Genomic DNA, 26972 nt, shown 5'->3' on the forward strand with positions numbered 1-26972 from the left:
AGCTGAACGGCAGAGCGCCCCGAAACCCGCCCAGAGAGCACCCAAGATCCCCGGACCAGAAAGAACTTAGTTTAAAGACAACGGTTTGGCGATAAAAAGGAAACAAAGAGAGAAAACGCGACGCAAACCGGGAAGGAGGTCACGGGGCTGCTGCATACATCGCGGAAAAGACTTGCGGAGTAAGCCCTGTTTTTTATAGTTCCTTTCATTATTATATTTTAATTTACAAGCCAAAAGACTGCGCTAATTACAAAGGGAAGCGTAACGCCTCTAAAGAGCTATATTTGCGCTGCGAGAAGCTGTGAGAAACCCCCCAAACCGGCACATTAAGTGGAGGCGAAGGGGAGCAGCTGCGAAATAACTTTTGAAGCGCTAAATACGTTAACTATATTCGTGGAAAAAGTTTTAAAGACTGTTTGATATATGTTCCCTACCTCAATATTTGGAGTGGATGAGAGGGAGAAAATGGAGGATTAAGACTTGCAAAGTCATCGTTGCAACACTTCCTCCTTCACTACGGAAGCTGAGTGACCAACAAGAAGCAGAAGGAGAAGAGTCATAGATACTGGGGGTGAAGAAGGCTGCCACCTAGTGGACTGCGGGGTTATTACAAGCTGAAATAATTTAAAGGGGAGCCAACAGATGAACCTGTAATCAGCCTGGAAAGGGAACTCCCAAATAAAATAGAAACCTCAGAGAAAGACTGAATAAGCAATAACATACTGAGAAAAGCTATACCAGAAGGAGTAAGATATGCCTGGGCATATGACAACAAGGAAAATAACATCAGCAATGGCAGCAAATCCAGCAGGCAACTCAAAGAGATTATCAATAACATCAGAAAACGACCCATTAGCAGAAATTAAAGATCTCATCACCGAAATGAACAGATCGTTGAGTGAAAAACTGGACTCCATGTCTGGCCAAATAAAAGAACTGAGTAGTAAACACAAGGAATTGGACAAGACAGTAAAAGAAACGACGGTGAAATTGAATAAGCAAGAAGAATCAATAAAGAGAATAGCAACCGAAAACAGAGAAATACAAAGAATGCAAAAAAAGGAGGAGGAAGAGAGAGCTGAGTTAAGGAAACTGCAAGAAGAAATAGCGGACCAGATGGCAATGCTTGAACTTAAACAAAATGCCTTGACCCTCCGCCTGAGGGGAGTTCCGGAGATCGCCAACGAAAGGGTGGATGAGAGAATTGTCAGAGAAATAGCCCGATGGCTGGAAGTGGAAGAAGACGCCTTGTGGCTGGATATAGATAAAATTTATAGAATTAGAGTCGATAAGAAAAAGAATGGCAAAGCGGTAGGAGACTGCATGATGTATCTAAATTCAATACTCCTTAAGGACAAGATCCTTCAAACGAAGAAACAAAATGAACTAATAATAGAGGGAAAGATTGTGGATATCTACAAAGAACTGCCTAAAAGAATACGACTGAAGAGGCAAAGATACAAAGTCCTGACTGATATTCTGAGGAAGAAAAATATTTGGTACGTTTGGGAGTACCCAGAGGGACTCACCTTCAGCTTCAAAGGGAAAAAGAAGACAATAAAGGCGCCAGAGGAAGCGGAAAGATTCAGTAAGAACAATTGGAGAGAGTTAGTAGGAGAAAGAGAGGAGAACAGTGTAGAGGAGGGACAGGTGGTGGAAGGAGAGGAGTAAGAATATAGTGATTTAGCAGATACTTTTTTCTGCCTTTTCTTTCCCTTTTTATCTTAGATTTAGTATCCTTTTTGTTTATATAACCATATAGTTACTCATACCTGTTTATACTAAAAGATTCTTGGGCCTTAACGGGGAATTTAAGTTCTGAATAAAAGTTGAAAAGCCATTTTGACATGCAGTTAAATCAAGTCAGAAAGGGCAGATTCTGTAGACATGCAGTCACTGGGACCTGAGAGAATTCAGAGGTATGAAGAGTTTAGATAATGTTATGCGGGAGGTAGGAAATGTGATCTTTGATGATTCCATTTTAAATTTCCTACGGCTTTGGTTCCCTCTGGTGGCTGTGGGATGTGATTTCATGGCACAGAAATGTAAGCAAGGGTGCTGGCTGCTTTCAAATATTGTGACTTCCCTACACAGGGTGCAAATTGCCCAGGCTGCATAGGTCACAACAATCCCAATCAGCCACATAGATTGGTGAAGGACAATATAGGCTGGAGTTCTGATATTTTGTGTGAATTGAAGTTTCTGAAATAGTGCATTTACAACAGGGACACTTGTAGAGGCATCCCTAACACCTGCAGAGGCCTTTGCCCTGAAATTAGTCTTCAAAGACACATTCTTTATTGTAGCCAATATAACAGATTGCCATGGTTGCACTATGTGTGGGGTGCCCATAGCGGCTTCTCCAGTTTGCAAATATGTCCACAGGCCCCCAAAAGGTTGATCACTCCTGACATACCACCTAAATCAGGATCATATGTCTTCACCAGCATTATTTCCCCCCAAATCAAGCCAATTATTAAAACTATTACTAATCAATCAGTTATCAAATAGATATAATTGTTTAATCACAGGACTTTTTGATATATCAAATCTAAATCTATGCAAATCTAAATCTATGTTTCCATGTTTTTGCAACCATGATTTTGCACCCAAAGGGAAGATGAGCTAAAGCAGGGGGTCCCAAACTAAGGCCCGGGGGCCGGATGCGGCCCAATCACCTTCTAAAACCAGCCCACGGATGGTCCGGAAATCAGCATGTTTTTACATGTAGAATGTGTTCTTTTATTTAAAATGCATCTCTGAGTTATTTGTGGGGCCTGCCTGGTGTTTTTACATGAATAGAATGTGTCCTTTTATTTAAAATGCATCTCTGGGTTATTTGTGGGGCATAGGAAATCATTCATTTTTTAAAAAAAAATATAGTCCGGCCCCCCACAAGGTCTGAGGGACAGTGGACTGGCCCCCTGCTGAAAAAGTTTGCTGACCCCTGAGCTAAAGCATTGGTTCCCAAATCTATTTGGCCTTGGCTGTAGTTGAAGACAACATGCATGTTGGCTTAGGCTTAGGCAGCCAGAGCTCTCCTACCCTTCTCCCCTTTTCCTGCAGCATTTCCAACAATTGATAAAAAGACAAGCCACCATTGTGTGTAAAAAGGAGCATGGACTTATCCACACTTACCTTTCCTTCAATCTAGCTGAGTGCCTTTCTTTCTTTCTTTCTTTCTTTCTTTCTTTCTTTCTTTCTTTCTTTCTTTCTTTCTTTCTTTTTCTTTCTTTCTTTCTTTCTTTCTTTCTTCCCAGAGCTTTCCCTGTGAAAAACCCGCTCTTTAAAGCTCAATCGGAGCAAACAGCAATCTGCAGAAAACCCCAAATTGACATTTGCTCATGTTGAGTGCTTCGGGGCAACCTCCCCCCCCCAACGCTCAGGCTCAGACTCAAGAGCTTCGGACCTGTGCCTGGAAAGAACAGGGCAAAAGTTAAGTGTGGGTAAGCCCTGTGTCTGGTGCTGGAGCAACAAAACTGTCAAAGAGCAGATCTGCTTCTTTCCATGACTCAACCAGTCTTTGGACCTCAGCCCTTCTTTGGACCTCCGCTTGAAGCAAAGGGCAACAATGCAAAGCGTTGGGTTGGCTGACAGTGGTGATGATTTAGATCCCTGCTTGCTGTATCCACCCAAACTGGTCTGGTCGCCTGTGATGGTACAGTATTGCTAGCTTTCATTTCAGTAGCATTTTCTGTGGAGAAACCTCTCTAAATAGGAGCCAACTCCAGCGGGGCATGGGTGTCTGGGCCCCCCTAATATTATAATTGTGGGGGCTGGGCACCCACAAAGTCAATGATAAAAGTCTGCAGGTGGCAACGGTGCTGCCTCTGAGAGAGAAGGAGTTCAGCTCCACCCTACACAGCCAGGCAGCAAGGCACCCTTGGCCAGGGGTGGGGCTTGGATGTGGAGGCAGAGTCTCTTTGTCTCTGAGCCCCTCCCTGTGGGAAAGGGTGCCTCACTGGCTGCAGAGAGGAGGAAGTGCTGCTGCTGCCGCCTGCCACCGCAGTGTGAACATTGCACATCTACGTTGCGGTGGCTGGGACCCGCAACCCTGAGGGCGAGATGGCACCCCCGCCTCCCCAAATTTCATGCGCTGCCTATGCATATTTGTTCAGGAGTGCTACTGGATTCAACGGAGATTACTCTCAGAAAAGTGTGCATCAGATTGCAGCCTCCGTCTAATGAAAACCTTGTCAAAGGTTATGCTAACACGCTCAGGCCTAGCCAGAGGTCTTTGTGGATAATCGGCAGCTTTTGCTCGTAGGTCTCCAAACATGCACAAGGACAAATGGCCTGATTCAGTATAGGACCCTGGCTATGTTTATCACAACACATTTTTAGAACTGAATTTGGCTCCCATGAGTGCATTCCCACAGGGGGTCCTGCAGTTTTCTTCTGTGGATGAGAAAGCAGAGTAGAGAGGAGGGTTGTTGTTTTTTTGGCAGCTCCCAAACCACTATTTCACTATAACAGAAATAAATTTTAAAATCAGACAATGGGTCAGTGACCTCCTGGCTTTGGAGCTGCCTCCAAGGAAGCACAAAGATTCAAAAACTAAAATAAATAAAATGCAATGAGAGTGATATTACCTACAAATAACTAATAAAACAATCTAACGGAAATAACAACAAAAAATCAATTACAAAAATCAATTACCTGAAGGAGCGTCTCCACCCCCATCGTTCTGCCCAGACACTGAGGTCCAGCGCCAAGGGCCTTCTGGCGGTTCCCTCGTTGCGAGAAGCCAAGTTGCAGGGAACTAGGCAGAGGGCCTTCTCGGTAGTGGCACCCACCCTGTGGAATGCCCTCCCACCAGAGGTCAAAGAGAATAACAATTACCAGACCTTTAGAAGGCATCTCAAGGCAGCCCTGTTTAGGGAAGCTTTTAATGTTTGATGGATTTCTGTATTTTAATATTTTGTTGGAGGCCGCCCAGAGTGGCTGGGGGAACCCGGCCAGATGGGCAGGGTATAAATAAATTATTATTATTATTATTATTATTATTATTATTATTATTATTATGCCAGAGGAAGCCATGAAATGGAACTGAAGGGTGGCCGGGGGGGGGGGAGGTAGATGGTGGAGTTTCTCTTAGAAACAGCACCGCAGCCTGCCAATGATTGGTGCAAACAGAATGTGTGTGGAAGGCTAGAAATGCGCTTTGTGTGCTGCATTTTGGAGATTGCTGTCTAGCATCTTGAAAAGTACTGCATTCCTAGAATGAAAGCTCAAACGTTTTTTTTAAAAATTGGGCAAATATGAAACTAATGTGAAATACGGATGGTGAACCATTGCCGTTGCAAACGTGAGAGCTGTCTCTTGCAACCTGGTCAGTGAAAGAGGAGTGGTGGGGATGGTGAAGGGTTTTTTTTAAAAAAATATCTCAGATGTGGAGATGCATTTGGGGACAACAAACTGAACTATTCTTTTGAATCTCAGCACAAAAGGGGAAGAGGCGTATTCTTCCAAATGCATGCACTGAACTGCCTGTAATATAAGCCCAGCATTTGGTCCTTACTGGATTGGAGAACCAACTAGCTGAATCCATGCACCTGCTTCTGCCAATATACAAGTGGAGAAGTTGTAAGAATTTCCCATCATCAGCACAGCGCTTCTGAACCTTGCTCTCGATAACAAGAGCTGAAAACCAAAATGTCTGTTCCCATCATAGATTTGTCACGGTGCATGGGTTGGTTATATGTGGTTGTTGTTTTTTTACTATTATACAAAAAAATTTTTTTTAAAGGATAGAACAACTAATGTGCCTATAACAGGAATTTTTTTTAATGGACTGGAAATCAAAAGAAAAACTGAGAAGAAACCAAAGTACAGTATGTGTACTTGGGTGGGAGTTTTATTGCAGGAGTATTCTGTAACATGTTCTTGACACAATAGTAGTGCCTTAGTGGTGGATTTATTCTGCTTTATTAATTAGTTGTTGGGCTTCCCCAACGTTTTTGACATCTGGAGGGGAAATAGCACAACTAAAATGAAACAATTGCCCCCTCAGCTACAAAAAATATATATAGTTTGGGGTATGAGCAGGTTTAGGATTTTAGAAGGATGGTATGCATGGAGAAATGCACTGAATGCAAATGAAGCAATATGACAGCCTCAAAACCTTTGCAGTTACAAATAGTATTCTGCCATAGCAATGTTCCATAATCGACAGAGCCGTGTCTCAAATTAGAGCCTGCCAGCCAGCTTCCAGTTTGATCCTTAGCTTATTGATGGAGAACAGGGCTGTCCCTATCATGAGACAAAGTGAGGCAACTGCTTCAGGTGGAAGGATTCATAGGGGCTGTAGATCTGGTCTCCAAGGCTGTATTACCTCTTGCTGCTGCTGCTGCTGCTGTAGTGGCAATGACACCTCTGGCACGCTCCTTAGAAGCTGGATCTGCCTCTTGGCAAATAGGAGGCACTACTGCTCTACCTCAGGGTTTCCTACCTAGTGCAATTCAGAGTTGGGCCTCCCCCACCCACCTGGCCACCTTTGATTCCCACTTCAACCATTGGGTAAGGTTGATTTGATTCCTCCCCCTTGTTCCCTATCGAGACATTCACTCACCCTTCTTCCCTGACAGGAAGGGGGCACCATTTTGTGGTTCACCTGAGGAGCCGAAATGTCTTGGCCCAGCCCTGATGCAGAAGGGGAAATAAGTCATAAAATAAGTGGAACAAGCGTGAGCTTTGCAACTGGATGAGGAGAGAAATGATACACTGCGTCCACTGTTCAACTTTGAAGGGAAGACCTTGACAGATGGTTTTGTTTTCAGAAAAACTGAACTACACAGCATCTGCTTTGACAAAGAAGGAAAGCTGTAATGAGGCATTTAGTGGCGGTGACAGTATCAAAGGAGGCAGGTCCCATCTAGGGTAACAAACGAGCATGTCAAAGACTATTTGGTCAATCTGCATGAATTCAAGTCAGCAGAGCCTGATGATTGTCACACACACACACACACACACACACACACACACACACACACCACACACATATATGAGAAATCAAGAAGAAATGGCAGAAACCAATGCATAAGCCAATGGAAGAAGGAACTGCAGACCTGTTTGCCTGAGTCTAGCAGATCTTAGAAGACCTTGGAACAAAACAATCTATAGATTTACAAGCATGTGGTAGAAAATAATTGGCAGGGAATTCAGGTGACATATCTACCAGTTGTTGACGTCTGCTCCTCAGGATATCTTTTATTTGCAAAAGCTGAGGAGTAGTACTTTCACTCTGTCTGGAGCTGGTAAGACCATCTGGCGCCATGTTTTCAGTTTGGGCAACAAAGTTCAAGAAGGCGATTGCTGACGCAGTTGCAACCTCACCTGCGGGGAACAATTATATATATATATTTTTAAAAAACCAATCCCTTCAGAATAGGACAAAATAAATGGTTGTAATCATTTTATTAGATCTTAGGAATAGCTATTTTTTTCTTACCCTAATGCCATCATATGGAAGGATACATGGGAGACTTCGGCATTAACCCTCAATATCTGCGTTTGTCTGCAGGCAATGCAGCCAGGACCCAATGAATTCATGCACAGGGGAGAATTGTGCACACAGCTGGAGTTTCTGCGACGTGTATTTCCAGTGAAGCTGCTTGCACTGCAGAAGAGGCAAGCTGCTTTTCAGAGTAGTTTAAGAACAACTGGGAAGCAGGATGCCTCTTCCTCTATGTGGTAGAAACCACAAAGGTCTCTGCCTTTCCAGCACCTTCCCATTTTATTTATTTATGATCAAATAGGAATGCCTCCCCAGAACCAGCAGTGATCCCTTGATCACAGAAGAACCACTGCTTTAAATATAGGATGGGGTGGATTGATTGGCCTAGTATGATTCTGTAGTTATAAAAACTTTGCCCACACTGTTTCCTACTTGGCAGGGGGTTGGACTGGATGGCCCTTGTGGTCTCTTCCAACTCTATGATTCTATGACTGCTATATACGAACAAACCCCACAAACAGCTGCACATGAAGTCCAGCTGTTGAGATGCAAATTTGCCCTTTAGATGTGTACTTTTGGGGTAGGGGTGGGTTGTGGCACCAAGGAGTGCTTGGAAGTCACAGGGAGTAGCAAGAGGTACGTTCTCCCTGCAAGGCGAACGAAGAGTGGAGAGGAGGACAGACCAGCGCTCTGATTGCTTGCCTCTGCTTTCGTATATTAGGCAGCCAGTGCTTTTGGCTGGGAGCCCAGACAGGGCTTTTGTAATCAAAACATGATCTTGTATGCTGTGCAGCCAGTACTGAGAAAGGCCGTCTGATGGCTCTCCTCTTTTAGCTCTGCTGTGGAATCCGCCGAGCTTCACCTCTGATGTCCAAAATGCACCGATCTGTGAGTGCTGCCTTTGTTGTAACTGGGAGGGATGTGGGGGAGTCAGCCTTGCATTCAGCAAAGCCAAGAAATGACTTCTTCTTCTTGCCTTTCGCCTTTTGCTTTGTGTTGTCATTTTGGGGTGCTTCGCTTTCGGCCAGCAGATGTGTATCTGAGAGATGTGGGAGGGCAGAAAGGTGCTTTTTTTTGGTACAGCAGGTTAGGATGTGACCAGGTTAGGATGTGAACATCCTTCAGGAGGATATCAGCTTCCCTCTCCCCCGCCCCCGCCACAAAGAAGGGGAAGGAGAATTTAAAACAACAACAACAACAACAACACAGAATGTTGGGTAATGATGGACACTTCCCATCCCAAAGACCGGGAGATTGGCGCTGCCTCGAGCAGCACAAAGGCCGGGCATGTTTACGAGAGCACTTGTGCATTGGCTAAGTAGATGACAAAATGCTGGGTTGAGAGGCCCTCTCTTCCCCCACCCCCCAGGCTTTCTTTATCTCCTCAGCCCTGCTTCTTTTCTGAGTCTTTCATATCATAAATAGCTGACTTTGAAAGCGGCAGGTGGGGGGTGGAATCCTGTAGCCAGAGCCAAGATCTGCGAGAGAATCCCATCCACCAAGAACTGACAGCGAGTGGGTGAACTTGAAATGTTGGGTACAATGCCAGCCCCCCCCCCCGCCACCCTCCATGAAGCTTCACTATCCTTCCCCCCTCCTTTTCTGTTGCATTTGGATAGCGAAAGATATCTATGCATGTCTGATCCTCCCTCCCCTTCTCCTCTCCCATTGGGCTCTCTGTTTTCCAAGCAAGCAAGAATGCCTTCTGATTCACAGCCACTGCACGTTTCTTCTGCTAAAGCCATTTATAACTCCCCCGAACTAGTCACTGTGGCATACGGGTACCTCACTCCCCAGAAGAGCTTTTATGCCAGGGGTGTCCCTTTCCATCCAAAGTGGCAGCGGAGTCGGCATTCTTTCCAGTAGCTTGGCAGTGGAAATATACCCTCTCGTTACTAACTGGCTGCAACTCAGCAGCAAACAGCCAGGAAGAAAATCGCTGACCACGCTGCAACGTGTTGGTCCATTTTCACCAGTGAATCAGTGTGTGTGCCAGCCATCAGTCAGGCCTCAAAGTGCTGCTTTGCACTTTTGGGGTCATTCAGCTAGGCTTATGTTGCTGCTTTGCTACTGCTCTCTCTGTGTGTGGGTGTGTGGGTGTGTGTGCATGTGCAAGGAAAGGAATTTCTTCTTCAGCCCCAAATCTTGGAGATAATTGAAAAAGATCAGCGAGTGGGCCTGCAACAAAATGTTGCAGCAAATCCTCATCCTGCACTCCAACAGTGATGATAGGAGTTGTGGTCCTACAACATACAGATGGCACCACTTTGGCTCCCTCTGCTTAAGGCTTTCTTGCTTGGTAACCCTTTATTTGACTACTATTCACTATTCCAGGTGTTCTGGAGACCAAGAAAGTGGTATAAAACTTAAGTTTTGTTAACATACATACATACATACATACATACATACATACATACATACATACATACACACAAACAAAAATATCAAAGCATTATGTTAAGTCCCAGTCACATTTCACCATGAATGTTATCCCCACTGGGGTGGAATCTAGACACATATTTTTAAAAGTTGTGAAAATGCTTTTTAAAAATAAACGTTTTGAAAAATATATTGAATCTGCCATAGCTCACTATCGCCATCTTGTGTCCCATTTGTATAAGGCATTTTAACACACTTAAAAATGTTTTATTTGCAGTCGTGTACCAGAATCCTGGAAATGAAAGTGGGGCTGGTGGGAAATATTATACAAATCAGAGAAATAATAATAATAATAATAATAATAATAATAATAATAATAATTTATACCCAGCCCGTCTGGCTGGGTTTCTCCAGCCACTCTGGGTGGCTTCCAACAGAAAAATAAAATAAAATAATCTATTAAACATTAAAAGCCTCCCTAAACAGGGCTGCCTTCAGATGTCTTCTAAAAATCTGGTAGCTGTTTTTCTCTTTGACTTCTGATGGGAGGGCATTCCACAGGGTGGGTGCCACTACCAAGAAGGCCCTCTGCCTGGTTCCCTGCAACTTGGCTTCTCGCAACGAGGGAACCGCCAGAAGGCCCTCGGCGCTGGATCTCAGTGTCCGGGCAGAACGATGGGGGTGGAGATGCTCTTTCAGGTATACTGGACCGAGGCCATTTAGGGCTTTAAAGGTCAGCACCAACACTTTGAATTGTGCTTGGAAACATACTGGGAGCCAATGTAGATCTTTGAAGACCAGTGTTATGTGGTCTCAGTCCCAGTCACCAGTCTAGTTGCCGCATTCTGGATGTAGTTTCTGGGTCACCTTCAAAGGTAGCCCCACGTAGAGCGCATTGCAGTAGTCCAAGAAATATTTATTTATTTATTTATTTATTTATTTATTTATTTATTTATACATACCCTGTGCATTTGGCTGGGTTTCCCCAGCCACTGTTCCCATTTGAAAAGTCTTTCAAATCATGTAGATAAACTAAGGTGACATATTGAAAGATCTTCATTGAAAGATCTACATTGGGTCCCAGTACGTTTCCGAGCAAAATTCAAAGTTTTGGTGCTGACCTTTAAAGCCCTGAAGGCAGCTCTGTTTAGGGAGGCTTTTAATGTTTAATAAATTATTGTATTTTATTTTTCTGTTGGAAGCCACCCAGAGTGACTGGGAAAACCCAGCCAGATGGGCGGGGTATAAATAAATAAATTATTATTATTATTATTATTATTATTATTATTATTATTATTATTATTATTATTATTAGAGATTCTCAGGCAGTCACCCAGACCTGCTTTGTAGCTTCAGCACAGTGGTGGCATAGTGTACCTTTTAATTTTTTTTACTAATAGCTGCATAGCCTGGCTCTTTTTGAAGTCGACTTTGATTCCCTGCATTCTTTGCCAGATTGAGCATTGTTATATTTTCACTAAAAGGCGCATTGCAAGAGCAAAACATTGGCCCTGCCTGCACCATACGTACATTTAAAGCAGTATCATACCACTTCAAACAATCATTGTTTCCCTCAAAGAATCCTGGCAACTGTAATTTGTTAAAGGTGTTGAGAGTTGTTGAGAGACCCCTCTTTCCCTTCACAGAGATGGAGCTCTCAGGGTGGTTTAACAATCAATCCCTCTTCCCAAAGAACTCGGAGAATTGTAATTCTGTGAGGGGAAATAGGGGTCTCCTAACAAATCTCAGCACCCTTTACAAACTACAGCTCCCAGGATTCTTGTCGGGGGTGGGGAGTACAAGATAGAGTCCTCGTTTTTATTATGATTATACATGCTGTATTATGTCTACCTGGTTTTTATCCCAATATGACTCTTGGAAGGTCGCCCATGAGGGAATAAGACCCTTGGGCTGAAAAAGCCCCCCACTGGAGATAATGGTCTGACTCAACTTATTACATTCCTAGCATATGTTGCTATTAGTATATGGCTTTATTAAATGGCTTGAATAACCAACCTCTGCACAATTTAGCAAAGGATTCTATGGAATGTGGCTTGGTCACTGCACATTTTTGTAAGATACACAATTAAAGGAGTGTATTTCAGAATCCACATTGCTCTGATTCCAGGGCTGGCCCACCCATGAGGCAACGTGAGGTGACTGCCTCAGGCTGCAGGATCCACCAGGGCAGCAGATCCTGGTGTTGATACCCCCCCCCCCACACACACACACTTAATCCTGATGTAGATCTCCCCTCCCCTTTTCTTCCCTGCTTGAGAGGGAAATGCCATTTTGCAGTCTGCCTCAGGTGGTAAAATGGCAGCCTTGTCTGATTCCATTCCGCCTACCTAGCCCCTAACTTCCCCCCTGATTATGTATGGATGTCACTCGCCCACACAAAGGTGACATAACAAGCATTAGGAACCGGGTTGGATCCAAATCTAATTTAAACAATTTTGCAAAAGTGTAACATCCCTGCCTCTCTCCACTGAATTTCCAAAGCTACCCACCCACTCTCTTTGCCAAGACATTTGATAATGATAAAAGAACCCAATATTTTCCTCACCTTGGGGGGGGGATATTTCTCATAAGGAAAATTTGCACATTAGGCAGACTTGATATTTAACACCTAAACTGAATTTGTAACTTAGGAAATTGTGATTTACCATGAATTTTTTTTGGGGGGGGGGCTGGTAAATATTTGGGGAGGGGAAATGTTTTCGATTAAGTGCCAAAATATACACAAGCTCACAGATACCAGCTATTACTGCTCTAACTCAACCCATTTTGCAGAGAAAAATAGTGCTTGAGAAGCCACACCACCTGCTTAATACAGATTCTTCTTTTGTCCAGATTTCACTGATTCCTTTTGCAAGGAAATCACATTTTGCCCTAAAAACCCAGTCTTACTTTATAAGAAGAGGTCTGCTGGATCATACTAAGGGCCCATTGAGTTTGTCATCTTCTTTCCAGGAATGGCCATCAAGATGCTTAGATGCTTTTGATCAGAGCCAGCATCAGTAACCTTGCATATCATTGTCCCAGGGCATTGTGGCAAATTTCAGTGGCAGCTGGAATCAGCCATCCAATGCTATTCAGTGTTGCTTTTGCCTACCTGCCCACCGCAACAGTGCCAGGGCTTACCAATAGAGGAAGTGGTTGACTGATTGAGGAGGGGGCCACTAGAAGTATTTACTCAGGATTTCCTCAAACCTGCAGCTGGCTCTGCTGTTGATCCTCCCTTCATTTAGAAGTGCTGCTCTTTCTGGTGGATATATTTGGATTTTGATCTTGTTAATGCTTCAGTAAACTACCCTTATTGTAGCATGCCTTATATCTTACATGAAACCTCTGCTTTGGCATACAGATCTTAGCAGAACACACACGCACACAGGTTTGTCAGTGTCAATATTATAGTATAAATATACTATTGCATATAGTAGGCCACATACTTATCCAAATTTATATTTTTTCATTACAATTTTAAGTTAAAATGCTATCTGGCTATGTTTATTCAAAATAGGACACTGGGTACCTATCTTCTGTGACTTTAAAACAGTGCTAAATGTTTGATTGCTGTGGGTGATGAAAACCTTTGTCTTCCATCTTTTTCTTGGTTGAAAGAGAGAAGACAAAGAAGAAGAAGAAGAGTTTGGATTTGATATCCCGCTTTATCACTACCCAAAGGAGTCTCAAAGCGGCTAACATTCTCCTTTCCCTTCCTCCCCCACAACAAACACTCTGTGAGGTGAGTGGGGCTGAGAGACTTCAGAGAAGTGGGACTAGCCCAAGGTCACCCAGCAGCTGTATGTGGAGGAGCGGAGACGCCAACCCGGTTCCCCAGATTACGAGTCTACTGCTCTTAACCACTACACCACACTGGCTCTCAAGAGATCCCATGGTATGGCCAAAATTCCTTCTTTGGGAGGAACAACTACATATGAATTTCAATAAATAACAAGGCTATCACCTTGCTGAAACTAAGACCAAATGGGTCCCATGATGGAAGAATGGTGGAATATAAATGTAAAAAAGTAAAATCTGTACTATTAACCATATGTGTATCTGTTATCTGTTTTACTGACCATATGTGGAAATCCCCTAAAGCTCTTTCGTTTCATTAGGATGCCACTGTGGATGATGCAGTGTTGCGGAAAAAAGAACAAAAAGATGTCGAACTGGATAAGAAAATCATAGCTTTGCGGAAAAAGAACGAAGCCCTTATGCGAAGATATCACGTATGTTTGACTTCTTAGCTCAGTTTCGGGGCCTCCTTGGTGAACGTTTGAAGCCCTATACGCTGATAACTCCTTTTAAAAATTCAGTTTGTTGCATTCTTTGTTCAGCTGACACCAGTAGCTTGATGAGGCCGAAGTAACTTGAAGTAGGTGACATAGGAATCAGCATTTATTCCGACCAGGATTGGAATTTCAAAATTATTATTCTGCATAAAAGATCAGGCTGCCAGAATTAATAAGGAGCCTAAACCAAGGAACCTAAGTGTCACAGGCGCGGTAGCGGCTACTCTAGAGTAAAGACTCCTCAAAGCGTTGTCTTTTCATCCTTTTATTTAGTGCTGATTATTTACAGTGCGGAACAGTGCTATGTACATGTTGTCAGTTAGGGGTCAGAACTTCCGAATGGAGATTCGCGCATTTTCTTCCAGCAAAGTAGTCTAGGAATACTGAATCTCCGCCCCCGTCGTTTCCTGCGCAATTCCGGGGTCGGCGGGATCGGCCTTCTTCCCTTGCCTCCCACTTCCCTTCCCACGCTAGGCTACCTTGCCTGAGCCTCGGTCACCACTTCCTGAGTCTCCGCTGGAGATATCTCCCTCCCCACTAGCACTAGCGCTGGGAGACGAACTGGTACTTAAGATGGGAGGGACCTGCCTGTAGCTTCTGTCCCTCACACTAAGGAACAGCAATCATGTTGGGGAATGGGGAGGAAGCCTATGGCCAATAACTTCTGCTTGGGCACTGTTGCAAGATACCTCCTCAATTATATAGACTTGAGGCCTATTCATACTGTTTGTCTCATGATTTCTAGTCACGGGTCCTATACTTTTTTTTTGTTCCGCCACTTTACCTGAGAAAACCAGCTGTTCACTGCTGAATGTCAATTGGGTTTTCTGTGGATTGGTACTTGTTCTGAATAGCAGTAAACATTAGGTTTTCCTGGGGAAAGTGGGGGCAGGACAAAGAAAACCCCTCTTGGACCCATGTCTAGAATTGGCGGGACAAACCAAGTGTGGAAGGGCCTTCAAGGTGCCCCATAGGAGTCAGAATACAGTAGTACCTCGACTTACGAAGGCAATCCGTTCCGCGGCGCTCTTCGGAAGTCGAAAACTTCGGAAGTTGAAGCGTCCGTTTTGCGCATGCGCAAAGCGCGATTTTGCACTTTGTGCATGCGCTGACCGCGCGCGGGGCGAAAATACTTCCGGGTTAGCCGACTTCGGAAGTCGAAACCTTCGTAAGTCGAGACATTCGTAAGTTGAGGTACCACTGTACTGTATGGTTTACCATCCATTGACATTTCTGGGTCAGATTAACCTGAGCTTTGGAGCGTGTTGTCATCAGTATGCTAATACCAGCTCTATATTTCATTCAGGAAGTGTGCAATAGCAGTCTACCCTGAATCAATGTATTGAGACTGTGTTTGGGCATGCAGGATTTAAGAGACTGAAAATGAGACTGGAGACAGGCAATAATCTTTGCAAGAGTGGAGGCATCTTTCTTTTGAGGCCTCTTGGTCAATCAGATGATGCCAGAATATAAAACCTGTGAAACCTGTTTACCAGAGGTGAAAATAGTGTCTACATACCATTGTTGTTGTTTAGTCGTTTAGCCGTGTCCGACACTTTGTGTCCCCATGGACCAGAGCACGCCAGGCACTCCTGTCTTGCACTGCCTCCCGCAGTTTGGTCAAACTCACGTTCGTAGCTTCGAGAACGCTGTCCAACCATCACGTCCTCTGTCGTCCCCTTCTCCGTCCTCTGTCCATATCAAATAATAATAATAATAATAATAATAATAATAATAATAATAATAATTCCCATAGATCTCAGGGCGGTTCACAACATAAAATCATAAAATCACAATATGAGAAACACAAAATACATAATAAAAACAAAAACAAAGACAACACAATAACCTTCCACAACACATTTTGAAAGGGCACTAGTAGATGTCAATCAGCCAAAGGTCTGGTTAAAGAGGAATGTTTTCTCCTGGCTACTAATAAAGACGCCAGCTGAACCTCCCTGAGGAGAGCATTCCACAAACAAGGAGCCACTACAGAAAAGGTCTGTTCTTATGTTGCCACCCTCTAGACCTCTCATGGAGGAGGCACATAAAGAAAGGCATAAGATGATGATCTTAGGGGTCCAGGTAGGTTCATATGGAGAGAGGTGGTCTTTAAAACTATCTTCAACTCTCTGAAGAAGAAGAAGAAATCACATGTCTCAGTAAAGCCTTGGTAAATATAGTCATCACCTGGATGTTGCTATTGTCAAATATATTGGCAGCGGAAAATGTGTGCTGATGAATGTACAGTTTCTCATAGCTTCCCTATGTTTCTCCCTTTGTTTGAGATTGCTTTGTTTCTAGCTTTCCGCTTGTTGTAAGCTGATCTGATAGAGGAGCTGGCTGTCATTTTTGCAGGAAATAGAAGAGGACAGGAAGCGAGCAGAGCAGGAGGGAATGGCTGTCACTTCGAGGAAAGCCAGGCCAGATGGCCTCACCATCACCATCACCAAAGCCCATAATGTAAGCATTATTTCCCCTTCCTGCTAAGGAAGGATTTTTATACGTTCCATTCTTGCAAGATTAGAGAGGTCTTAGCTGTGATAGATTATGAAATCAATATGTAATAAACATAGAGACCATCAGGCTTCAGGCTCTATCGGCTCTCGGAATGATTTACAGGTTCCTAAATGTAACAGTGGGATGCGGGTGGCGCTGTGGTCTAAACCACTGAGCCTAGGGCTTGCTGATCGGAAGGCTGGCGGTTCGAATCCCCGCAACGGGGTGAGCTCCCGTTGCTTGGTCCCAGCTCCTGCCAACCTAGCAGTTCGAAAGCACGTCAAAGTGCAAGTAGATAAATAGGTACCGCTCTGGCGGGAAGGTAAACAGTGTTTCCGTGCAGGGCCGTCTCTAGGCCCGGGTCAGGTGGCGCGGGGCACCAGGGCGCCAGGCCACCAGGGGCGCTGCTGCGCCCACTGAGAGGCGCGGCGGAGGCTGCCCCAGGCGCGCCAGATGCAGCCCTAGGTGCGCCTCTCACCTGTTCAGGCCGCTCTCTGGAGGCGCGCGGGCCTGGGGCCGCCTCCGCTGCATGCAGGGGCATTGCAACAGAGGCAGGCAGCTGGGAAATGGGGTGGGGCGGGGGGCGCCGGAGGGATCCGGCGCGCCAGGGCGCGGGCATGCTTAAGACGGCCCTGTTTCCATGCTCTGCTCTGGTTTCACCAGAAGCGGTTTAGTCATGCTGGCCACATGACCCAGAAAAACTGTCTGTGGACAAATGTCGGCTCCCTTGGCCAGTAAAGCGAGATTAGCGCCGCAACCCCAGAGTCGTTCGCGACTGGACTTAAGTGTCAGGAGTCCTTTACCTTTACCTAAATGTAACAGTAATACAGTATGTGCAAGTACATGTGTTTGGGGATGGCTCTCCATTGAGGAGTAAATTTAAACACCTCTGTGAACTATGGTTTAAAAATAATAATACAGTGGAACCTCGGTTAACGAATGCAATCTGTTCCACGGAGGCGTTCGTAAACGGAGGCATTCGCTCCTCGAAGGCACGCTTTTGCGCATGTGCGAAGCACCAATAGAGCGCTTCTGAGCACGCGTGTGCTGCGCAGATAGCTTCTGCGTATGCGTGAGCTGCGCAGAAGTGGTCTGCGCATCCGATGCCGCGGAACCCAGATGTAAACACTTCCGGGTCCGCGGCATTCGTAAACGGAGGCGTTCATAAACAGAGGTAGTTGTAAACCGAGGTTCCACTGTAGAAGAGAATAGACTATGAAAGACTGGAGTGAGCCCAGCACACACTATTGGATCAACTATTTCTCATGAATAAAGATCTACACCATGACGACCCTATTGTTTTCCTAAACCTTTGACATTTCCGCCAAATGTCAGATTCATAATTGAAGAGATGCTTTTTCCCCTCTCCAGATTTATAGGTTGCCTAGCAAATTGGACAAAAGGACCAGCTATTTCTTTGGAAAGAATTTCTCAGTATATGTATCACTGGCAAAAAGTGTGCAGTCATAGAGCCCTCCTGACATTTTCATAGCCTCTTCTCCCCAGCTGTTGAGGGAAAAGAGAAAGGAAGGAGGTTAATATGGTAACATCCTGACCATTTCCTAGCTAAGTGTTTGTCCTATTGGCAGGAGAAAAGAGTCGTGAGTGAGAAATGGGGAAGCAGCGGCCCTCCTGCCTCCAGTTTTGGGATCGGAAGTGAGGAGGAGGAAGATGACGAGGAATCTGATCACTTGTTTACATTCAGGATGGGGAAGAGGGTTCAGTTGGCTGTTACCATGGACAATAAAGCCAAGGTGAGTCCCTAGCCCGTTTTTTAAAAGTGCTGAATCTATAGAGATGCCAGCAAATTCAGGTTGCAATGATGAAACACAAGTAAAAGTATTCCAGTTGAAACAGAGCAACATACATTCAGCAAAAAAGGTGGGTCCCACATTGTTAGTTAGCATAGTGAACGCTTTGCCCAAAAAATCCAATACAGTTCATGTGCAAGCAGGGTTTGAATTTGGTTCTCTAATATCCCAACCCAGCATGATCCACAAGGCCACCCAATAACGCATACCTGCCAAGTTCCGGCCTGAGAAATAAGGGACTGGACCGGAAGTAGCAGACCGGAAGTAGCGCTGCCGCCATTTTGGAACTGGGCGGAGCATGCTCAGAAGCGACTTTTGATGCTGCTCTGCCCTGTTCCAAAATGGCTGTCACACCAGAGTCGCACTGCAGCCATTTTGGAACTGGGCAAAGCAGCATCAAAAGTCGCTTCTGAGCATGCTCCGCCCAGTTCCAAAATGGCCACTGCGCCAGAATAAACTGGGGAAAAACAAAAAAATCCGTTTTTTCGGCTGGGGGCAGCTGGAAAAATGGGGGTTTCCCGGGGAATATGGGAGACTTGGCAGCTATGCCAATAAGAGTCACGGTAGGGCAGGTTTTGAATCTGGTTCCCCAACACTCCATTCCAGCGAGGCCACCCAGTGAGCTTCATCTGTGAGCAAATGTATTTACAATCCACACAGGATAATTTTACAGGACTAATCAAACTTTTAATGAAGTCCATATTATTGCTTGCTGAGTAAGTCAGCATTCGGGTGGTAATCTTTGTGAGAATGTTCCTCCTATACAACATATAGGCTTTAGCCAATTTGGAGTCGTTGTCACAAATACCCGGTAGTAAATCTCCAGCAGTCGAAAAAGAAAGCAGCTTGCACTCAGATTGTAAGTGACCCTTCAGTCTTTTACTGCCTGATAGGATTGTAAATTCATTTCCACCACTTCAGAAAGCTCTCTAGACATCTTTGGGGACAGCTCGGTGACGACATCTGTTTCGTTCGCAGTGGCAGTCAAAACAACACATCACATTAGGCTGTGTTGACATACAAGCAGAGTGTAATATGAATCTCTTACAATAACATTAAAGAAGGCAATGGCAGATCCTTGACTTGAGCAACATGTTTGGGTTCAACTAAATACTGTCAGAATCAAGACCTCAAAGACAGGAAGAGGACATGGGGTTGGTGCTTCGAAGCTCCAGTAGCAGGGCTTCCCCCCCCCCAGCCCCAGTTCTGACACCTCTAAGGTGGGCTCCACGAGAAGGAGGGAGGTGTTCATGGTGAGTTCCGGCACATCTTTTTCTAGAAAAATAGCCCTGCCCAGCAGTATGAAAGCTTGAAATACAAGTCTTTTCTGTTCTTAGGCATTTCTAAAAAGAGCGTTTCCATGAGTGCTAATACAGGTTGAAGATGTCAGAAGCAAAGAGGGTTGGGGGCAGTATTTTACTAACAAGTCCCATTAGTGCAAGAATTTCTGCTTGTACAACAGGACTCCCCCCCCCCCGTCCCTTTCCACTATCCACCTGAAATCTCTTCCAGAGGGTTGGGGAAACTCCTAGAACAGATTAAGGGAGTGTATGGGAGAGGAAATGGGGGGAAACATTCTGTTGCACAAGCATAAATTCTAAAAAAGCCTTAGCACTACATTGGATTCCACCCTTCATGTGTAGTCAGATTTTTTTCTTGCAGTTCAAATCCTGTTATTAATGCTGCATGCGGTAAATTTTGGTATGAAAATGTGTTTCAGTCATTTCTCTCATTCATTTTCATAAATTACTGCAAAGTGAGCCAGGTGGAATGGTTCTCCTTTCCTGCCCTGGCATACTGTTCGGGGGTTCTCCCAACTCCCCTTGAGCCAATTTTAGGGTGCATGAGGGAAGATGGAGCAGAAAGCCCTGCTGTGCTAGCAGAAGTCTTTGACATCATTAGTTGATTCTGTTACTCTGAGTCTACGCGTTCTAAGTAATCTGTGTGCTACCCTCAAAACATAGTGATCTTTTCAATTACATGGAATAAAAATTATAACATCTCTGCTACATTTTGCTTAGTCGTGCTGGTTTTCATCCAGGAAAACAATTCCCATGATGAGAATTTTTTGGCTCGGAAGCTAAGAAAATTAATCAACCCCGAAGGGAGTTAGCTGATCTTTACACAGCCCTCCTAAATGCTGACAAAAAATTAAGAGAACACTTGTTACTTTAGTCTTGATTAGTTTAGTGCAACAAAACTAATAACTAATAACCTTATACGTTATCCACAAAGGTTCATTATCTTGAATTTCTGGCTGAAATATTTCTTTTCGGAATTAGATTGATTACAACTGGTAGCTATCAATGAATGGAATTTGCTATTTACTATACTTGTTTTTTCAGCGCCAAATAGGCATACTTACTCTAAATATGCACCTTTCTATACATACTGTACAGGGCAAGAAACAGCATACTCTGATTCTGCTTTTTCTAGGGAAAGCGGGTTGTGAGTGAAAAACGAGGGTCAGAGTGTCTTGTGAGCCCAGGGGAGGCCCCAGACATCAGTGAAGAAGAGATTGATCAGTTGGTTGCTTTCCGCAGGGGAAGAAGGATGCAGATTGCTATTACAATGGACAACAAAGGCAGGGTGAGTATTTTCCCAAATGGCTCCCTTTGGTTCCAGTTCTCTCCTTGGACTCAATCCCATCGCCCAGCCCCAGTGTTAATACATGTTTCCAAGGCTGCTACCTCCTGATGCAGAGGTGCTTTTGGGAAGCAGAAAATTATTTGGAAACTTGCTTTCTGCTCCAATGCTGCAACAATCCACTTATGCAGCTACCTCTCTGATGTCTTGTGGGGTGAACATGGAAATCTTGCTTACTGCAGCAGACTGAAAAGAGAAGGGGTGATGGAAAGGCTATACAGTAGAATGCAAATGCTCCCTCAGTCCATCTTAGGGGTCTCTCTCCCAGTGCAGTTGGGGAAAACTCTTTCCTGGCATGCTAGAGAGCTATTGCCCACCAGAGATGACAGTACTGAGCTAGTTGGGCCAGTGGTCTGACTTGGTATAACTTAAGGCAGCTTCCTAAGGCCCTTCCAAACTGATATTATTATTTTTTGGCAAGTGTCATCTGCAACATGTCATTGATGCAATAATAGTGCATTCGTGGTGTATTCATCTGGGAACGTCCATGCTTTGTTAGTTGTTCAGTGATGCTTCCTCAGCTGTGACATCTTGAGATAGCATGCAGTAACTGCGCTAGCGGAACTCAAGCAAGAGCTTTAGGTGCCAGTTTCTGACACCTTCAATGCTGCAGCTACAGCTCCCAAACCACTCTGTCTGCTCTGACTCTGAGTCTTCTACCATTTAAGTAGCCAGTGAAGCAGGTAAGTCCCTTGAAATGGCTCTGGGAAACAGTCCCATCTTTGCCCTTCCCTAGGATGTCGTCATAGCACTGTCCATGGCCTCCTTAGGTAAATCAAGAGGAATCACATCCTAAAGTTTATTTGTACAGTGGTACCTCGGGTTGCAGACGCTTCAGGTTACAGACGCTTCAGGTTACAGACTCTGCTAACCCAGAAATAGTACCTCGGGTTAAGAATTTTACCTCAGGATGAGAACAGAAATTGGGTGGCGGCAGCAGCATGGTGGCAGCGGGGGCCCCCATTAGCTAAAGTGGTACCTCGGGTTAAGATCAGTTTCAGGTTAAGAATGGACCTCTGGAACGAATTAAGTTCTTAACCAGAGGTACCACTGTACTGATGACAGTGGGTGATGCTGAGATCTAAACCACTGAGCTTATTGGGATTGCTGATTGGAAGGTCGGTGGTTTGAATCCGCACGACAGGTTGAGCTCCTGTTGCTCTGTCCCAGTTCCTGCCATAGCTGCCAAGTACCCCGTGTTTCCCGGGAAACCTCCGTTTTTACTTACCGTTTCCCAGAGGTCTCCCATTCCAGCTCCTCTCCCGTTAATTTCCCTTCCCCCCCCCCTGTCTGTGGCCATTTTTCTGGTGCCGCTTTGCCCATCTATGGGCACCAGAAAATGGCTGGCGCCAGCGCCAGAAGTCGCGCCGGCGCCAGAAGTCGCACCTACGCATGTCCGGAAGTACGTAGATGCAACTTCCGGTGTCACTTTGCCTATCTATGGGCACCGAAAATGGTCGGCGCTGACACCGGAAGTTGCGTCTACGCACGTCCGGACATGTGTAGACGCGACTTCCGGTGCCAGCACCGGCCATTTTCAGTGCCCATAGATGGGCAAAGTGACACCGAAAGTTGCATCTACGCAACTTCCGGTGTCGTGCAGCTGCCGATCCTGGATTTCTCCGCCGGGTACTTGGCAGCTATGGTTCCTGCCAACCTAGCAGTTCAAAAGCACACCAGTATAAGTAGATAAATACCGTGGCAGGAAGGTAAATGCCGTTTCCATGCACTCTGGCTTCTGTCATGGTGTTCCATTGTACCAGTAGCGGTTTAGTCATGCTGGCCACATGACCCAGAAAGCTGTCTGTGGACAAACACTAGCTCCCTTGGCCTAAAAAATGAGATGAGCTTTGCACCCCATAGTCGCCTTTGACTGGCCTTAACCGTCCAGGGGTCCTTTTTACCTTTTATTGACCATTTTTGTATTGCACCCTTCCCCTGAAGAACTCATGGTGTGGTACACAGAGTTACCCTCAGAAAAAGCTCGGCATGTGAGTCAACAGGAGAGATGATGACTTACCCAAGCCTAACCAGTGAGCTTCATGGCTGAGTAGGGTGTCTGTCCCCGACACCCATTGAAACTCAACACAGCTCTCATAATTCATTCTACAACACTGGAAAGTGGAAATGTTGGCTGGGCCCACTGCAATATCAATTGACTTAAGATAAATCTGTCAAATTATGTGATCATCTAGGCCTCAGGCATAAAAGCAAAACATTTTATAGGAAAATGTTCAGTCCCTTGCATCTCTAGCCAGGACTGGCCTCTCCTCCTGCCCTCACTCGCATGTCAGTTAGGCTTAGAGGAAAAACACTTCTCATTTTTGCCAATGGGAGGTTTATCTTTAATTCTAATTGTCACACTGTGGGGAAGGGGCACAGTTCATTGGGATGGCAGCTGTGGAAGGGCTTCTGTCCTCGTGCACTGTGAGAGCAAATGGGATGTTGGGTAGAGAAAGAAGATTTTGGCCCTCCCAATCATTTGTATGTACCCCCCAAAAATTACTCCTGAGGGAATACAGCTCTTGACACAAAAACAGTTCTGTTACTTTTCACCTTTAAGTGAGAATATTTTAAGATCTTGAGGACAAAATCCTGATATTTATAAACAAAACAAATCTCTTTTTTTAATGTTACTACCTCTACACCACCAACAACAATTGTCTTTTATCAGGCCGCTGTTAGGCACAGGAACAGGAACAGGAACAGGAATAATAATAATAATAATAATAATAATAATAATAATAATAATAGCACCCCTGTTTAGAAATTGCGCAACTAAGTACAGGGGAAAGTGATATAGGATTAAAAGGCGCAGAATCCAGTTTTTCAGAATGTCACTGATTCTAACCAAGAGGCAAGACTGTCTCCCTCAGAAGGACGTTGTCCAGCCACTATCTGAGGGCCCACTTCCTTGCGGCATCTTCTGAAGCGTGTGCTTCTGCGCTTTCTGGGCCAAGGTTTTTAAAAGCAGACTTTGGAGCCGAGCTCCAGCTGCCTCAAATAGATGGTGCCCGAGTGACATTCTGCTGACAGAGAAGAGGATTAGCCCAAGAAGAGCACAAGCTGTGCGTCCTATTCAGTCTTCAGGCTGTAACTCAGCTGCCGGGCCTACACTCTGCCCCACGCCTGCGAGGACAGAAAAGAAAAGGCTGTTGACATGGTGAGCGGGGGGGGGGGGCATGCGAGAGTTTTACAGCCCCAGATGGGCAAGGCTGTTTTCTCAGGCAAGATGGATGACGGGCCTGCAGGGAGCACATGGACACATTGAAGCAGAGAGTGTAAATCACGCTGGGAGAGGCGGCCGGCGCAGCCAGCTCAAGCCTCTCTCTCTCATGGTCTGCATTTCCCCAGAAACAGTGCGCCATTGTTCTCGGGCCCAGGCCCTGCGACGCCTCCCAGCGTGAAGTACATGCAGATTTGGGCCTGGAGTTTAAAGAGCTTTTAAACAGTACATTTGGCAGTAAATGCCTTTTTGTGTAAGGCTGCGAGTGACTCAGGGCTTTACAGACTTTGCCATACGGTTGAGGCATGTTAGATAAACACAGAGCTGGCAAAGAATGAAGAGGAGAGGAGGCACAAAAGTGGTTGGGAACGGGGGAAAGAGGGGGAGCTTTTTGTGAAATGTGCTCCGCTACTGAATAGCCTAAAGGTGATTTGTGTGGAAACTCTATCTTGCAGTGCGGTGCAAGCTCTTGGGAAATACAATGTCAGACCTTCCAAGTGCCTCTGTTTTCCAGGGATTTACAGAAGCCGTCCCTGCATGCCTCTGATGGGCCAGGTTTACATTGTAAATATACAGACATGTGGGGAATTTGTTCATGTGCAATGTAGCATGATGTTACTAGGATGTAAACTGCAGTTGGCTAAGTAGGGCAACCCTTTCCATTCACTGAATATTTACACAGCACTTTTCCCCAAGTGCTGAAAACATTTCCCAAATGGAACTTTCCCATCTGCCTTAGTGATGGGAGAGTTTGAAATACGAACTCTCCCAGTGAGAAAAAGGGCTGCAGCTCAGTGAGAGAGCTTATGCTTTCTGTGCGGAAGGTCCCATGTTGAATCTCTGGGATCTTCAGGTGGCATTGGGAGATACCTCAGGCTGAAATCCTGGACAGCTGCTGCCAGTCAGTGTGGACAATGCTAAGCTGGCGAGAGTATGGCAGAGGTGGCTAACCTGTAGCTAGGGATTTTGGAGAATTCTGTCAGGAACAGAAACCAGGAGTGTGCGGAAATTGCCACAATTGGCATGTTCATTGGATGTCAGTGGGACAATGTTCACTACTGTGTTTCTCCGAAAATAAGCCATACTCCGAAAATAAGGCATACCCCGAAAATAAGCCATAGTGTTAGGCAGTTTAACCTTGTAGATTAAACTGTACCATACTTAATAATAATAAAAAAGACATCGCCTGAAAATAAGCCACCGTGTTTTGTTTTGTTTTGAGGAAAAATAAATATAAGACGGTGTCTTATTTTTGGAGAAACACGGTAACACACCTACTCAAATTTAATTAAACAAACCACAGTCCCTGACCTTCAGATGTTACAGGGCACTGTAGTTTATTTAAAAGTGGAAATGTATGCTTCTCATTGGCTCCTGTTTTGCCTGCCAGAAAGCTGGGAGAATGGGAGAGCTTGTGACCCGGAGCTCAGGAAAACTTGTTCACACAGCAAGAAGCAATGTTTTCCATTATGTTGATCTGACCCATAGTCAAATTATCTGGCTACGGCGGAAAGTCCATTTCCCCAACAAAACAACATTGTATGCCTGGATCCTCACAACGAATGAATTGCAAACCAAGCAATTATTACGTGAAAAACTGATTGCTTGGAAGGGCCCCCAAGGCTTACTGTTCCTTTGATGTGCTATGCCATGCTCTAACCCCAAGAGGGAGCTAAAGGAGTAGAAATGAAGCCGGTATTTGCACATTCCGTCTCCTAAAAGGGCACCATCAAAGAAAGAGCTCTGCCCATCCAATTTTTGAAAATCCAGAGAGATGACAAAGAGCAGGGCCAGAGTAAGAGCACATGTAGTTACATATAGCTTGAGTTGAATGCAAGGAATAAGGGACAGAGCTAAACATTGCCAGGAAATTGTATGTTTTGAGGAGCGATATGATGGATGTGAGAAAAGCGGCAGCACATAAATATTGAGTGGTGGTGGAATTCAGAGTAGGGTTTTTTAACCATTTGGATCCCTTCCAGTTGGGATTCAGACCTCATAATGGGACTGAAACTGCCTTGGTCGCACTGGTCAATGATCTTTGGCGGGCTAGGGACAAAGGTGAGAGTTATTTCCTGGTTCTGCTGGATCTCTCAGCGGCTTTTGACACCATTGACCATAACATCCTTCTGGACCGTCTAGAGTGGTTGGGAGCTGGGGGCACTGCCATACAGTGGTTCTGCTCCTTCCTCCTGGGCCGCGTTCAGAAAGTGGTGGGGGGGGATGAGTGCTCAGACCCCCTGGGCTCTCCCTCAGGGCTCTGTCCTCTCCCCCATGCTTTTTAACATCTACATGCAGCCGCTGGGAGAGATCATCAGGGGGGTTGGGCTGGGTGTTCATCAGTATGCGGATGATACCCAGCTCTACCTCTCTTTCAAATCAGAGCCAGTGAAGGCGGTGAAGCACCTGTGTGAGTGCCTGGAGGCGGTTGGAGGATGGATGGCGGCTAACTGAGGTTGAATCCTGACAAGACAGAAGTACTGTTTGTGGGGGACAGGAGGCAGGCAGGTGTGGAGGACTCCCTGGTCCTGAATGGGGTAACTGTGCCCCTGAAGGACCAGGTGCGCAGCCTGGGAGTCATTCTGGACTCACAGCTGTCCATGGAGGTGCAGGTCAATTCTGTTTCCAGGGTAGCTGTCTATCAGCACCATCTG

General features: G+C 45.3%; 1 protein-coding gene across 1 annotated transcript in view; it reads left to right on the top strand.

The window, feature by feature from the left end:
* Positions 1-8224: 8224 nt before the first annotated feature.
* Positions 8225-26972, top strand: part of CCDC9B (coiled-coil domain containing 9B) — a 54893-nt gene continuing 36145 nt past the window's right edge. The window contains exons 1-5 of the mRNA XM_035111128.3: positions 8225-8344; positions 13960-14073; positions 16495-16599; positions 18225-18389; positions 20883-21035. Of these exons, the coding sequence (XP_034967019.2) occupies positions 8324-8344; positions 13960-14073; positions 16495-16599; positions 18225-18389; positions 20883-21035 (558 nt within the window). The 5' untranslated portion in view covers positions 8225-8323. The remainder of the gene's footprint in view (positions 8345-13959; positions 14074-16494; positions 16600-18224; positions 18390-20882; positions 21036-26972) is intronic.

Source organism: Zootoca vivipara, chromosome 1 (assembly GCF_965207765.1).
Source record: "Zootoca vivipara chromosome 1, rZooViv2.hap1.1, whole genome shotgun sequence".
Lineage (NCBI taxonomy): Eukaryota > Metazoa > Chordata > Lepidosauria > Squamata > Lacertidae > Zootoca > Zootoca vivipara.